Source organism: Fundulus heteroclitus, chromosome 24, assembly GCF_011125445.2.
Source record: "Fundulus heteroclitus isolate FHET01 chromosome 24, MU-UCD_Fhet_4.1, whole genome shotgun sequence".
NCBI lineage: Eukaryota > Metazoa > Chordata > Actinopteri > Cyprinodontiformes > Fundulidae > Fundulus > Fundulus heteroclitus.
This window is the reverse complement of record NC_046384.1, coordinates 14,960,724-14,976,339: the sequence shown is the minus strand read 5'-3', so window position 1 is coordinate 14,976,339 and position 15,616 is coordinate 14,960,724. Positions and strand designations below refer to the sequence as shown.

Sequence of the window (15,616 nt, the reverse complement as noted above, 5' to 3'; positions counted from 1 at the left end):
AAATCTGCATACTATCTTCTCTTTGGTTTGGCCTTTTTTATTTATTTCGTTTATTTACTTTTTCTTTTTTTTCTTTTGATACGCTTTTCCTTATTTCATTTTTTTTAGTTACATTTTAGAAGCTAATTTGTTTTCAGCAATATCTTGGCTAGCATTTTGCTCTTTTGTTTTTCCTTAATTGAATTCTTGTTTTTATTTCTGAGTTTCATTTTAACTGTGGTTTGGTTTCTTTTGACTGGCTTTTGTGTTGTTTAACTCTTTGCCTAGTTGACTTTCTGGTTTTATTTCTTTTGTTTGGTGTCCCTCTTACACATTCTCTCGTTCCCCCATTATTCCAGGAAGTGATCCTGACCCTGCAGGAGAAGCTGTCGATCCGCTGCATCGAGCACTTCTCCCTGGTGTTGGAGGAGAGGACCGAAGGTTCTGGAAGCAAACTGCTTCTCCTGCATGAGCAGGAGACGCTTACTCAGGTCGGAGGCGCTTCTTTTTCCATATCCCTGCCCTGTTTTTTGTTTTTTCTGTCTCGCGCATACCCACAGAGCCACACATTACTGCTCAGTATTCACACAGTACTTAGACCCGGGTGCCATTTATCAGCAGCGACACAGCAGGGGTGACGGTTCACATTACAGCTCTCTCTCCCTCATGCCCTCTCACACACAAACAGCACATGGCAAACGCCTATTCCCAGTGACCGCTACTTACTAATGAGGTGGCTGGATCACAAGAGGACAATTTTGATATTCATGCCACACAGCGCAGAAGTGATGCTCTGTTTAAGCAACGTTTAATAGTCATCCTTCTCTGACAAAGCTGATAAACCATTCAAGCTGAGAACTTAACTAACGTTTTGATCTGGGAAAAAAAGCATCGGGCTTAGTATCCTACCAGAACAAAAACATCTTTATTTTTTACATTTCCCAATACACGTGTGTTGATTTCTTTCCTTCTTTTTCCACTCCTGCCAAACCCAGGTTACCCAGAGGCCTGGTTCTAACAGGATGAAGTGTTTCTTTCGAATCAGCTTCATGCCCAGGGACCCAGTGGAGCTGCTCCGCCGGGACGCTGTGGCGTTTGAATACCTCTATGTGCAAGTAAGCTGGTGTGGAAGACCCAAAACTGAGGCTTAAAGCAGTGAAACCGTGGGTTCACATAACCATGAACCTATTTGCTACCAGGTGGAAACTGGTGATAAGTAGATGATTATGATGTCAAATAATCTTGTCCATAGAAATCCCGTTAAATGATACACTGGTTAATTTTTCTCGTTCAAGGGATTTCAGCCACTAAGGCATGGAACTCAACACTATTTCACACTGCAATCACATAATTAGGCATAATTCAGTGTAATTTTTGTTATAAACCAAAAAAAAAAAAGTGGTTCACGGACTAATTGCTAAAAGCAATGGGTTCTTCCTCAGACTCCTCCATCTACCTGAGCTTTAGCTCTCTGCAGCTCCTCCAGAGTTACTATGGACTTCTTGGCTGCTTCTCTAATAAATGCTCTTCGCGCCCTGCTCTTTCTGCTTCGCGATGGTGGACATAACCGAGATCTTTGAGATTCAAAGCCTGGGATATTTTACAACCTAACCCTGCTTTAAACTTCTCCGTGGATTTCTCCCTGACCTGTCTGCTGTGTTTCTCTTAGCTTCATGGTTCACTGAGGTTCTCTAACTAGACCCTCTATAAATAAATGTAAACCACCCTTTTTGGATTTTGATTAGCCAAGAAATCATGTATTATTATTTCTCCACTTCCTTATTAAGCCCTTCTTGGAATTGATTTATCACATAAAATCCTAATAAAAGATTTAAAAGTTTATAGTTTGTTGTGGAACAAAATGTGTGAAGATCAAGATGTGTAAACGATAAACATTTAGCAGATAAGATTGTCGCCTTAAAGCCCTCAAATGGACTCTTGCGTCATTTTTTGCTTCCTGCTTTATTGCAGTGTTGTAACGACGTGGTCCTGGAGCGCTTCGGCCCAGAGCTGAAGTACGATGCTGCGCTGCGACTGGCCGCCCTGCAGATGTACATCCTGTCCATGACGACCAGACAGAGTCAGAAGGTTTCACTAAAATATATCCAGTAAGTTGGGAGTGTGTGTCTGACCTTTCAGACAAGATCTGAAAGCTGGATGAGTGTCAGCACTTTGAAATGTGTTTACAGTAAAGAAAGTATTTTTTTTTTGTGTTCATAGAAAACTTTGAAAAGCAAAAAGTGTCCTCCTTAGGGACTGTCCTTCTCTCTCCGACCTCCTGTTTGTCAGTATTAGTTCCGGGGGAAAGGCTTTGTTTTCCAAGCGGGGCTTCATGCTGAAATTGAATCTTCTGTCTGCAGAAAGGAGTGGGGTCTGTCGCTGTTCCTGCCTCCAACTGTGCTGTCCAGCATGAAGGAGAAAAACATCAAGAAGGCCCTGACGCACATCCTCAAAACCAACCAGAATCTTGTGCCTCCGGGGAAAAAGGTAACGCATTCCTTTTGTCCTTCTTTTGCCCTTGTTATTAACTTCCAACTCACACTCATACACGCATATGCTCGCAAATGCACCGTGACTCTGATTTCTGATGCAATTTCCCCAAATAGCTCTGCTGCCATACTCATCCTTGTAAAAGGTTCTCACCTTTGTCAACCTAAGACCCTCTGCCGAGCTAGACCTTGAATGCTAATGCGGAAAAACAAGCAACATGCATTGTCAGAGTCTGTGCATAATGAGGTATTCATATTCCCTCACACATGTCCCGGTCAGGAGCCGCTCTTCTGCCCTGGCCTGAACTTTTCAGCGGTTTCTGAGACTCCAGCTGCTCTTGTCTACAACGTTCTTGGTGACTTTGGGAAGTCCAAATTATCAGCAGCCTAAAACTCCCTGGAACTATACATAGGCTTCAAGCATTCTTAATAGATGTCAGTGTTGCTCTGTGGCCTTTAAGCTCACTGTTAACTGTTTGTTTATGCATTTGTAAGTAGGTTTATCCAAAGGCACTTACAAATGAGGATATAATAAGGCAGCTAGTATCAAAGCTAACATTACGCTACTTAGAAAGGACTCCACTGGTCAGGCTTTTCAGGAGGGATGGTGTTAGAGGGAAGCAAAGCTTGTTGGGTTAGGTACGTCCTATTTTTTTCTGATTTGTAACAATGCAACATGACATGACAGCTGGTCATCAATCACGACACCAAGGTTTCTAGCTACCCTTGATGGAGCAAGAAACAGGGATTCAGCTTTGATGCAGATATTGTGGTATGTGGTCAGTTTGCCTTGGAGGAGAAGCAGTTTCAGTTTTAGAGAGGTTTAGAATCAAGACTCTTTTATTGTCACCATGTTTTACCAGGATGAAATTACCTTTGAGGCAGACACCAGCTTAGATTACACACAAATAACATGACACACATACATATCAGACTTAATATCTACTTCCCCCCCCCCCCACGCGCACATTAGAGCATGCAAGTTCATATCTCCACTTTAGCTGGAGATGATAGACCTTTATCCATGATGATATATCAGAGAGACAGTCCAAGATTTGTTCTGAGACTGTGTGATAGTCATGTCGGAAGGACAGCTAGAGCTGGGTATCATCAGCATAGAGTGGTATAAAAAGCTGTTTGCCAGGAGGAACTGGCCCAGGGAGGTGGTGTGTGTGGCAAAGAAAAGAGGTCCTGGTATTGAGACTTGGGGGACCCCTGTGGCGGGGTGGATCACAGCAGAAATGTGACCAGGCCATAATACGTTGAATTGACTGACCAGAAAAGTAAAATTTAAACTAGAAGTGTGCGCTCCCTGTGATGCCCATACTAGAGAGACAAAGGATACCATGGCTGACGGTGTCAAATGCGGCTCATAAGTTGAACACAATAAGTACTGAGGACTTAGCTATCACTCTGGCTTCTTGTATGACTTCTGTCTTGAAAGTCTTTTTGAGAGACACATAATAAAGTGGAATAATTCTACAGATTTTTAGAAACTATCAAGCAAAGCTAACTACCATAAGTCATTGTCAAAGGGCACTATCTAGAAAACTATTCAATATATGACTGAGTCTAAAAACTATACAAGGTCACATTTTGTAGACTGCAGTAAACATACGTACCGATTTGTGTTGATGATAATCTCAAATGATCAGTAAAATGGGAAACTCACTTAAAAGGTAAAATTTGTTTTCTAAGCTACTGCATACACAAATTATCTCCTCGGAGTATTTAACGCCTAATGCATTATACACATTAGAGACATTTGAAGCAGAAATATCTAATCTCTCTGTGTCACGATCCATGCACTGTACATAAATGCTCACCGCATCAGTAGTCAACATCTGGCAGATTTCCCATTCCCCGTGTCCAACAGAGTCCTCCAATTGAAGAACAGGCCTTCCTCTATCTCAAAAGGTTATCATCACTTCATCACTCTGATTTGTGTCTTTTAACTAACTCATCTTTATTAAAAGCCTGCAAATGAAGCCAAGCAGTCATTTAGGGGAGACTTTTCCAAATGCCAGAGGTGAAAATTGACAGTAAATTTAAGAATGTACAAGAATCTGGTGGCTTGGCAGCTTTCCCACACAGTCTCGAAAAGTGTGCAAACGAAAATAAGATTATATATATACATAGATTTTTCCAGATCAAAATATTTTTTGCGTTGTCTACATGTTTTTATCCTTGTTCTTTCTTTGTGTATTTCCTTTCTTCTCACTATCTTTCTCAGTTACTTAGTTATTTCTCTCCTCATGTCATTCCTTCCTTGTTTCTGTCCTTCCATCCTTGTAACCTACCTTCCTGGTATCTGTCCTTTCTCCAAACCTTTCTTCATTCCTCCTTTTCTTCCTCCTTTTGTTTCTGGTATATCCCTATTCCCTTCTCTACTTTTTTATTTCTGCCTTTTTTCTGACCTTATTTATGTCTTTACATTCCTTCCTCCCTTGTGACCTTTCTTCTTTCCTTCCCTCTCTTTTTCCCTTGTGTTTTCCTTTCCTTTCTTGTTTCCTACTTCCCTTTTTCCTTCTGACATTTCTTTTCTGTGACCTATATCCCTTCCAATGTATTTATCTCCATTGTAACATTTCCTTGGTCTGTGCTTCCAATATTCTTCCCTTGTTTCTTTCTTTCTATCCTTGTGTTACACGTCCATTTCTTCCATCTTTCCTTCCTTGTGTCCCTCTTTCCTTGTGTCTATCTTTCTTGTGTCCTACCTGCTACACTTTCTAGTATTCTTCCTTCCTTTGCTTCCTTCTTTCCTTCTTGTTTCCTATCCTCTTTCTTCTTTGTTGTCTTTTTTCCTTCCTTCTTCCCCTTCTTCCTGTTTTTCTGTTGTTTTTTTCCAGATTCTTTTTTAAATCTGTGCACTATAGAAATACATACCACAAATCCACAGTGAACTTTAGTATTTTAGATTTAGTATTTTAGATTTTAAAATTAATGTAAAGGGCTGAAAACTCTGGAAAGTTGTTTCTATTAAGGTTTGAAGTTTTTTTTTAAGTGACAAATGTGTAGAAATCCTGTGAAATTAAGAAAATCTGGTTTGCCATCTGTTTTCCTCCTCCCATTTCATAAAGGACAAAATACAGCTTAAAAGTTTTTACGCTGATTCACATTTCAACCATATGCTTTATCTTTTATTTTCAAAGTCTCCTTAAGTTTCACCTTTTACATGTTGTTTTTTTTGCTCTGCCTCAGGGTCTAAAAACATACTTGTTATACAATCAAAAAAAGCCATTTCAATATGTATTTGCACTATCCATACTTTTACAATCAGACTTAACAGGATCTGAGCTTTTTAAATTATCTGGTTAAAAATGGCAAACAAAGCAGTAAAAAAGCTGAGTTTAAAACTTTGTACAAATGGGATTCATGATTTTTTAAGGGCTTTAAAAATGTTGAAGACTTAGTAAAATAACCCTTTACCACATGCTGTAAAATCAGAAACTAATTTCAGCTTTGTGCTGTTTTTTGATGAGACCTGATCATTATTATTGATTACAGTTGAGGTTAATTATTTTGTGCTCAAATGTCCAAAATGTTATTAACTCACTAAAAACTAAATGTTTGAGTTTGGAAACAGACGAAAAAAGTGAAACTAAAAGCACGTATAAACCCCCACACACTGGAGAGCCGTATCGCACGCAAGTGAGACATAAAGAGCACTGCAGTGGATCAGATTTAAACGATATGATGGGATATAATGGAAAGTCAGTGGTCCACATCAAAATGGCTCAACCGTGCTTTACATCCTCTAGAAGCATCTAATGCGTCTGCTCAGATTGAAGTGATTTCATTTCTCAGTAATTACCTTTGTATCTCTCTCCTATCTTTACAGCTAACTGCATTGCAGGCCAAGGTGCATTACCTGAGGTACATCAGTGAACTCAAGCTGTATGGAGGGAGAGAGTTTAAATCGATACTTTTGGTAAGACATTTGTCAAGCTCTGTCTTACGGGGTTTGTGTCTGGAGCCTGTTTTATATGGTTTCCTGTCCGTCGGCCCGCAGCAGGGAGAGAAACAGACGGAGGTGACGCTGTTGGTGGGGCCGCGGTACGGGATCAGTCACGTCATCAACGCTCGGACCAACCTCGTAGCCCTGTTGGCCGACTTCAGCCACGTCAACCGCATCGAGATCCTCACAGAAGACGAGACCAACGTCCGGCTGGAACTACATGTCCTGGACGTAAGAGTAAGTGTGATCGTCTTAGAGAACGAACAGGCGGGATAACACGCTGCAGTGCAGAAGAGTCTTAAATCCCCTTTTTCTGTATTCAATACACTCTACCCTCTGTCTCTCTGTTTTCTCAGCCCATCACACTGATCATGGAGTCTAGCGATGCAATGAACCTTGCTTGCCTAACAGCAGGCTACTACCGCCTCCTAGTGGACTCCCGGAGATCTATTTTCAACATGGCCCACTGCAATAACATAGCAGAGGATGACACCAGTGAGTCATCAGTGTATTAATTACGTTTGGCACATAGATCCATGTCCTACGTTCTAAACACACGCTAATGATTGTTCCAACATAACACACTATGTTCAGATCTTGCAAGATTTTTCCTGAAAGAAAACCCCTTGCTCTTACAGTTGTGAGGGGAAAAACCGTGCAAAGTGAGATTAAATAAGTTAAAAATTGATGTAAAGCACTCAGAGGGCCACTGCTTTAATGTTTAATCAAAATAAAATATGAAACAGAAAAAAAGTAATATTCGCTTGCTTGCTTGCTGCAGGTCAGGACCGCGTGCTAGAGTGGCCGTACAGCACATCTTTAGGGGAAAATGAAGAGCCGTCACAGGGGGTGGCCTACAACAGGGACTATCCAGACAGTAGCCAGGGGGAAAACAGCATTTCTCCTTACTTTAACGAGCCCCAAAACATGGATGGCGACCACAGGGCAAGAAGAAGTCCGGTGCCCCCTCCTCTTCCCCCTCCTACCAGGCACAAAACCCAAGACTCTCCTCGCAGCGCCAAAGTTTCATTTATTTTTGGGGGTAACCCCCCCTTGAACAGACCCAGGAACTATGACGTACTGCCAGAGAGCCCCGAGTCTTCGGAGCCCTTCCAGTTCAACGAGCTAACGCACGTCTATAGCAACATCATAACTGAGGAAGGTGGTGAGGAGCCCTTGCTGAGGGAGCTGTTCTATCGAGACACGACGGACGATGCGGAGGACGACGAGGATGCTTCCTGTGAGGAGGACTCCACAGGGGGGACTCCAGTGGGGGATAACAGGGACGGTGGCGACGACTGTGGCGGCCAAGGTGCACGGGTGCCCACAGCGGCCGGCAAAGCCACTTTTCTCACTCTCTCTGGGTCCACGGATGACATCATCGACCTCACGTCGCTGCCGCCTCCCGAAGGAGACGACGGCGTCAACGAGGACGAGGACGACACTCTGCTGCAGACCCTCAACCTTGCGATCGCAGCGCCGCCGCCGGGCTTTCGGGACAGCATAGACGAGGACACAGCCCCGGAGGGACGGCCCCTAAGCACATGTGATAATGATGACATCCCCGTATCGCTAATCGATGCCGTCCCGACACACGGGGACGAAGAAGGAAGCAGGGGAGGGGAGAGTAGGTTAGAGAATGCAGTCATGAATTCTCTACAAGCACTGGAGGACCTATCAGTCTCTGAACAGAGACCTCCCCGTCCACCTCCCAGCAGTAACAACACAGGTTTGTGAGATGCTATTAAATCACATTGCATGATCGTTTTGGACTCATTCACAGTTTCATTTTTAAGCTAAACATAAAGAGCGGGTTCCTTGCAAATCTTCCATTACCATTATTTCTGAATAGTTTGTGTGATTCTGATGTTGAACTACTACTGTTCCATGCTAGAGGCCTGTGGTCAGATGAGCAAAGTAGTTTTCCCTGCAGAAGGTGGGCTACCGAGCTCAACCTGAATGTATGATTCTTTCAATCTGCATCTCATTTCCTTTTTAGAGAAACTGGCTGGTTATTTGGTGTGCAAATTCTGAGTAGATCTGTTAAGATTTGATGATGGTGGCCAAACCACTTAAAACTTGAAGTGTTAATATTAGAATTTTAAAATCAATCGAGGAAACAGCTGGAAACCAAAGGAGAGAGATGAATGGATATATGAGTAATCTTGCTCTTTGGTGCTGGTTAAAGTGGATATGCAGTTTTGTAGCAAGTGGAAAGATGAGTTATCCCGAACCAACGTACACAGTATAAAATCTAGTCATAATCTATTCAAAGTATTGATAATTTTCACATTACAGTTATCTACGGCGGCCGGGATGAAAATCAGTGCCTCCAAATCCGAGACCATGGTCTTGAACCGGAAAAGGGTAGAGTGCTTTCTCCGGGTTGGGGAGGATGTCCTGCCCCTAGTGGAGGAGTTCAAGTATCTTGGGGTCTTGTTCACGAATGAGGGGAAGATGGAGCGGGAGATCGACAGGCGGATTGGTGCAGCGTCTGCTGTGAAGCGGGCGCTGTACCAATCCGTTGTGGTGAAGAGAGAGCTGAGCCAAAAGGCGAAGCTCTCGATTTACCGGTCGATCTACGTTCCTACCCTCATCTATGGTCACGAGCTTTGGGTCGTGACCGAAAGAACGAGATCCCGGATACAAGCGGCTGAAATGAGTTTTCTCCGTAGTGTGTCTGGGCTCTCCCTTAGAGATAGGGTGAGGAGCTCAGTCATCCGGGGAGGACTCAGAGTAGAGCCGCTGCTCCTCCACGTCGAGAGGAGCCAGTTGAGGTGGCTCGGGCATCTGGTCAGGTTGCCTCCTGGACGCCTCCCTGGTGAGGTGTTCCGGGCACGTCCCACCGGGAGGAGACCCAGGGGAAGACCCAGGACACGCTGGAGGGACTATGTCTCCCGGCTGGCCTGGGAACGCCTTGGGATTCCTCCTGAGGAGCTGGCCCAAGTGGCTGGGGAGAGGGACGTCTGGGCCTCCCTACTGAAGCTGCTACCCCCGCGACCCGACCCCGGATAAGCGGAAGACAACGGACGGACGGACGGACAGTTATCTACAGATGCACCTTTAGTGGTTATCTAAAGTCTGGGACTGTAGCTTTATCGGGGAACGTAATATTAGTCTTATCAAAAACAAATAATTTGAAAGTGTAAAAAGGAACAAGTGTGAGAAAAGCTAAAACAATAGGCTACAGGGTTAGAGGTAACCCTAAAGTTCACAGATTCAACGCTGATAAATCACTGTCACCCATGAAATTATTATTATTGGGTTTTTTTAATTGGGGAAAAAAATTTAATGAACAGAAATGATTTCATCCACCTATCAACACTCCCCAATAAAACAGGAGTGACCCACAGATTTTCTGTGATAATTGGCATGATAGAAAATGATAGAAATGAGGAAAATTGGCGTTTGGGTTATTCATATTCTGAAAAATTTCCATTGAGATGTGTTTGTATTCAGTGGGTTCAGTGTGTGTTGGCTGAACTTTTATTACATGATTAATATTTCTTTGTATATTTTTTTTTTAGGTATTTGCACATCTCAAGGATTTAGCCCAGAGTCGTCCTCAGATTCTGGCAATGAGACCAACTCCTCAGAGATGACAGAAATCTCTGAACTAGCCTCTCATAGACTCGCCGAGAGCCACATGCGCTTGCTTGTAGCCACGAGAGAGGGTTACCAACCTTTACTGGAGGAGAAAACAGAATTTCCAGTCTCGCCCAATTCATGCTCAACCATAGAAAAGAAACCCCGCAGTCCAACTCGACACCTTCACCCTCCAGCAGTTCCTCCGAGACGTAGCCCCCAGCTAGACCTGACGCCATCAGGGTCTGACAGGTTGGAGGTGAAATCTCAGACTACTGTCTTGGTTACGCTCCAGCGCCCCAGTTCGACGACACCAGGAGGTAAACACCAGAAAAAGTCTGCTCACTCGAGTGGAAAGTACAATACCTTCAGCACAAGGGAAGGACTTCGAAGTGAGATCAATAACAGACGCAGCTATCTTGATTTGAACCAGCACACTTTATTCAGTGAGCAGGAAGAAGGTCAGAGGAGGCAGAATTCTTTTGCTGCTGCTTCTTCTTCTGTAACCGAGGGCACTGGAGTGACGAGCCCAGCTCGAGAGCATCGAAATAATCTTTGCCCGTCTTCGACTGTTTCCGACCGCTTCTTAGAGGTTGTCAACATGGGAGGCTGTGATGCAGGCAACGGAGCTGCAGCCGCTGAGCAGGATGAACATTTGGTTGTGGCATCCTTACTGTCCCCGAGCAAGCAATCCAGATCAGGGGGTTCTGAGCACGGATCGGATACACAAAGTGACCATCAGCCGATTTCAAGACAACAGAGTGTTGCGCGGTTGTGTGAGTACCACCTGGCCAAAAGGATTTCGAATTTGCAAGGAGAAGCCCAGAGTTCGCTGCAGGGCTCTCTGTGCTCCTCACTTGATGCAGGCGGCAGCACAAACAGCAGTGCCTGTGCCACGCCGACCGACTCTCCTCTTGGCCCTAGTGCAGTTGAGTCAAAACACCACCGCTTGCAAAAGCACCCACTTTCAAGCTCTTCTTCCTCCCTACTTAGAGTGCTAAACAACGAAGACAACAAATCTGGATTCCAGAGCCAGAACACCCAAAGCAAAGACCTCCATCCCCATGCTGACCCTGCCCTCCTTCGAAAAATGCTGCCCAACATTCACCCCACTCTTGCCGGGGGGGAAACAAGCCGACCCTCCTCAGCAACTCCATCCAAGCATAAGGAGATAGCAGGCGCTGGAAGCAAGAAGCACAACAGTGAGATCCATGCTAAACAACAAGCCTGTTTTAAGGGGACTAACCCTAAGGAAGGCAGTGAGGCCTACAGACAACTGATAAACTATCTTACAGTGAGCCAGATGCATCAGGGAGGGAAGTTACATAGTGCAGGTATGGGAGGGGCAGTTAAAAAAGACACCAGACGTTTTATCACAAGCAACCCTCAACTAGTTGAAATGGTTAAAAGTAGGGGGAGTACCGCTGCTCGTTGTCCATGTATGCCTTCGTCTCTGTCGTCCCCATTTCTCAGCCCTAATATCGTAAATCCTCACTCAGCCACAATGCAGTTGGCAAATAAAAATCCAAGGTCCTACCTTTCAGCTACACTTCCTGCCAAACTCATGAGAAGCCCCGATATGCATGTCCAGAGACCGAATGACAGTTTAGACTTCAGGAGAGCTGCCACTGAACGGAGGAGTTCTTTTTCTGGTCTAGAAAGTGAGCTTGGCAGGGATGGTATTGATCCTGAGCAATTTCTCTCGCACTGTAAAAGGCAAGACTGCATGAACCGTGACGGGGCTTTGAATCCGAGTCGAAATCGGGACTGCGGAGGCAACGGTAACCGCCCTCCACCTCGCTCAAGAAGTCAACCTAGTGGCAGCACAGAGGAATGGTTCAAACCAGACTTGAAGTCGAAACATCAATCTCCTCCTAGACCTAGCGATTCGTTTTGTTTCTCTCCTGCCCCCAGTTTGTGTGGTCAGCGTGCAGACCTCAATGCCCTCTCACTAGGGCAGGGCGACCACCCGTCCGCTTTTATCAGACAGACGTCTAGTCGGACTAGAACTACCATTTCATCTCCAACGCCACAATCGCCACCTCCACCGCCACCACCTCTACCGCCACCTCCTCCTGTATCTCTGTCTGTGCAGGCAAACTCTAGCGCTGGCAACTCAGGATGCTCTCAAGATTCTCTTCACCCAATCCAGTTTCGGCAGAACCACATTCAGTCTGTTGCACCAACCCTGTCACAGACAGACCAATTCAGCAGTAGCATGCAGCGAGGAAGAGAGCTCAAGCGCAGCTCAAGCAATGTGACAAGTTCGGGAAGTGTTGAGGCTTTATTTGATAAGCCCATTCGAAGCCGGAGCCAGCAGCCCTTGTCAGCGTCGATGTCTCAACAAAGTGACGCCAAAGTCCAACGTAGACAAGCAAGAAAACGCCTTTCCAAGAGCTACTCCCAAGGATCTGTGTCCTCACATGCAACCTGTTGGTCTACAGGCAGCGGGGTGGACAGTAGAAGGGCGTCTGTTGCATTTCCATTACACAAAGACTCTAAACATACAAAGGGCTCACAAAAACTTGACACCAGTCCCTGGAGATGCAACGGCCCCTTCAGCTACTGCTTCTTTAAACGTAAAACTGAGGGAGAAGATGACGAAATCGAGTGGGAGAGGCCTAGGGGAAGCCGCGTTGGGAGCAATATTGACAATAACGGTGCTGTCGCATCCACTATAACCCCCTATGGCTCAGCAGTGGATGAGCAGCTATACGGTGAGGTCCTCGACAACATGAGCTTCAGTGACCGTCTGGCCAGAATCAACGCTCTCAAGGACCGCATGTATGGCTTCCCGTCTGGTTTCAACGACGTCCGTCGAGATGCTAGCGAGCTCATTGCGCTGGTGAGATCCAGTGTGGGTCGGTGTGACCGTGGAGTCCAGATGCCTATCCAAGATGTTTCCCAGTACAAGCAGCTCCTTTCTGTCGAATCAAAAGAGTTAGGCCGGGCATGCCGGAGAATGGCACAAGCCCACAGTAGTCCCGATGAAATGCTGCTAGCGGTTACATGTAGCTTTCAGGTGCTATGTTGTCTGTGTGAAGCTTGTATGTGTCTAGTTAGGGGAGTCGGAGCCTCGGCGTCACAGCAGCAAAGAGAAGTTGTAGCAAAAGTTGACGAGGTTGTTATGAACTATATCTGTTTGCTCAAAGCAGCTGAAGCTGCGACTGTGGGTGCCCCAGGGGAGCACAGCGTGAAAGCCCTGGTCCGCCACTCCAGTACCATGTCGGCTATTGCTAACGCACTCACCCGCTCCCTTAAAACGCTGCTAAGCAAGTAGAGGCTATTTCCAATGCTTTATAGTATGGCCTATGCAGTCAGTAGAAGTCTGTCTTTAGACATCTCACTGTTTTTTGAGTTTTCTGAAAGATTCAGATGTTTTCCTGTTGTGTCTAGGTGGTTTTTACGTCTAAAGAGATATTTATTGCAGTTAAGCTTAACATTAGGATTACATATAAATGAAAATGCTTAATAAGAGTAAATACTTTTACTGATTACATTATTGTAATGTATATTTACAAAGCCATACTGTTACAAACCTTTGTAATAAATGTACCAAGTAGATACTATACCCTTTTATCTGTGCATTATGTAACTTATTTAAAATGTAAATAATGTACATTAATACTATATAATTGTATCATTTGAAGTAACACTTTAGTGAAGCCATGGAGAACTTGGCTTGATTTACTGTAATATTTTGCAGGGATGAAGGGTCACTTTATGTTCAGTCATGTAAAGTTTTAATACAAATATAATAATTATAAGAAAAACTATTTTAGAGCTTTAAGTAATATTTGCAACTGTCAGATCGCTGAGAAAATTATCGCATTAAATTGTTGCACTTTTGCTTGTTTCAAAGACTAAAATAATATGCTTTACAAAGAAAAACGTAAATAAAGTACCATAGCATTGCATTACTTTGTTATATTTTGTATTATTTCTGATAATGATATAATATGATTTTCTGATATGTCCTAAAGAGAATTGTGAAATATCCCCAAAAAGGAATATTTAAAACTATACCAACGTAAAATTAGAACATCTTCTAGGAATTGTTCTGACTTGCTTTGATCAAATTATATTGACTTTTTTCAAGTGATTTATTTTTTGTTTTAGTTTTTTTTTCTCTGCTCACATTGTTTCCTATTGCATATGATCAATCAGAATATCTTTATGGGGAAAGAATAAATGAAATCAGCTTATTTTTTTGCTATAATCCACAAAACTATTAAAAGATGTTTTACATGAATATACCCTTTTGTGAATTGTCTTTTAGTCTGATGTGTTCAATGAATCTCTTCAGTCATGTCATTTTCCTAAAACCTAACTTCATTGGGTTAATATTGGAACTTTTTTATACTGTATATGTACTGTTTTGCAAATTATTTATGTTATTGCCATAGAAGTTTGACATTTTCTGTGATTTGAGGTAAAAATAACATTATTTCAGCAGCACATTTGATTTCCCATTCAAAAGGACAGACATAAAACTTATGGTGGTGTTCAGTGAGATTGAACCACATAGGTCCGTGTTGTTTGGATAGCTTCTTTCTCTTAATAAATTAAATACTTTGAAAACAACACTTTTTATTTACTTACGATACCTACAGCAGGCTCTTTCCTCTGCTCATATGAAAGTGCATACCTGCGCAATCTGCACCCCAAAAGTGGCATATTGTGCAGAATCCATTTTTCTAGCCTTTCAGTCTCTAGGAGTGCAGTAACTTTGGGTTCAGTCTCTCCAGGTGCTGCGTAGATATTTTTATATTCTGTTTTGGTCATATTTTTCAATCCACTCAGTTTTCTCTATTTTCTATTACGCATTTTGAACAATTATGTCACAGTATTTGCTGCAGAATAGCTTAACGAGTTCATGGACTTCCAGGGGTGCCGTCACGAATTTTGGGACCCATGACAAAAAAAAAATCAATCATCCTAAAAGCTCACGTATATATTTATAACTTGTGAAGTGCCTCTTCTGCATTTAAAGAGACAGCACCAAAACGAGTTGCTGTTAGACGCACATCCGAACAAGGGATGTAAAGAGGGGCTTGTTGGGGTAAATAATTGAGGAATTCAGACCGAAGCATTGCAGTTCCACTTTATTATAGACCACAGCTGAAGGATTTAAATGTAAAAAAAAAAAAATAATAACTTAAAACCATGATATGTTGCCTTTAATTTAGCATGGGAAGTGTGGAATGGGTAAGTCTTTGCTCATTAGAAAAAAATATTTGCGTACAAAAGTCTAAAACTGCATTAGGCTTACTAGGAAAACAGAACAGCGGACATGTTGCACACAAACTAAAAGCAACCTTCAATGAAAAGGAGCTCATAACTGAAGAATGGAGATGGAAATGTCAAGGTTTGGGGATTATTTGCAGCAGTAGGACCTGGTCAGCTCACCAACATAAGACCCAACAGGAATTCTGTATTAGAAACATTTTGAGAGGAATTTGTGAGAATAAAGAAAAGGAAAGTCCCAGATCAAGACTGATATCAGAGAGACTACAATAGAAGGGCCTCTTGTCTGCTAAAATTGGTGGGGGTATCAGATATGAAACGTTTTATTTTCAGCGATAAAAAAAAGTTACATGTAAAC

General features: G+C 43.3%; 1 protein-coding gene across 4 annotated transcripts in view; it reads left to right on the top strand.

Annotated features, from left to right (window-relative positions):
* Positions 1–14,267, top strand: part of LOC105921527 (FERM and PDZ domain-containing protein 4) — a 94,831-nt gene extending 80,564 nt beyond the window's left edge. For all 4 annotated transcript variants that reach the window (XM_021313442.2, XM_012857320.3, XM_012857321.3 and 1 more), the window contains exons 8-16: positions 339–470; positions 975–1,094; positions 1,951–2,087; positions 2,340–2,466; positions 6,310–6,399; positions 6,481–6,663; positions 6,783–6,921; positions 7,208–8,155; positions 9,954–14,267. In XM_021313442.2, coding sequence (XP_021169117.2) covers positions 339–470; positions 975–1,094; positions 1,951–2,087; positions 2,340–2,466; positions 6,310–6,399; positions 6,481–6,663; positions 6,783–6,921; positions 7,208–8,155; positions 9,954–13,291 — 5,214 coding nt within the window. In that variant the 3' untranslated portion in view covers positions 13,292–14,267. The remainder of the gene's footprint in view (positions 1–338; positions 471–974; positions 1,095–1,950; positions 2,088–2,339; positions 2,467–6,309; positions 6,400–6,480; positions 6,664–6,782; positions 6,922–7,207; positions 8,156–9,953) is intronic.
* Positions 14,268–15,616: the final 1,349 nt, after the last annotated feature.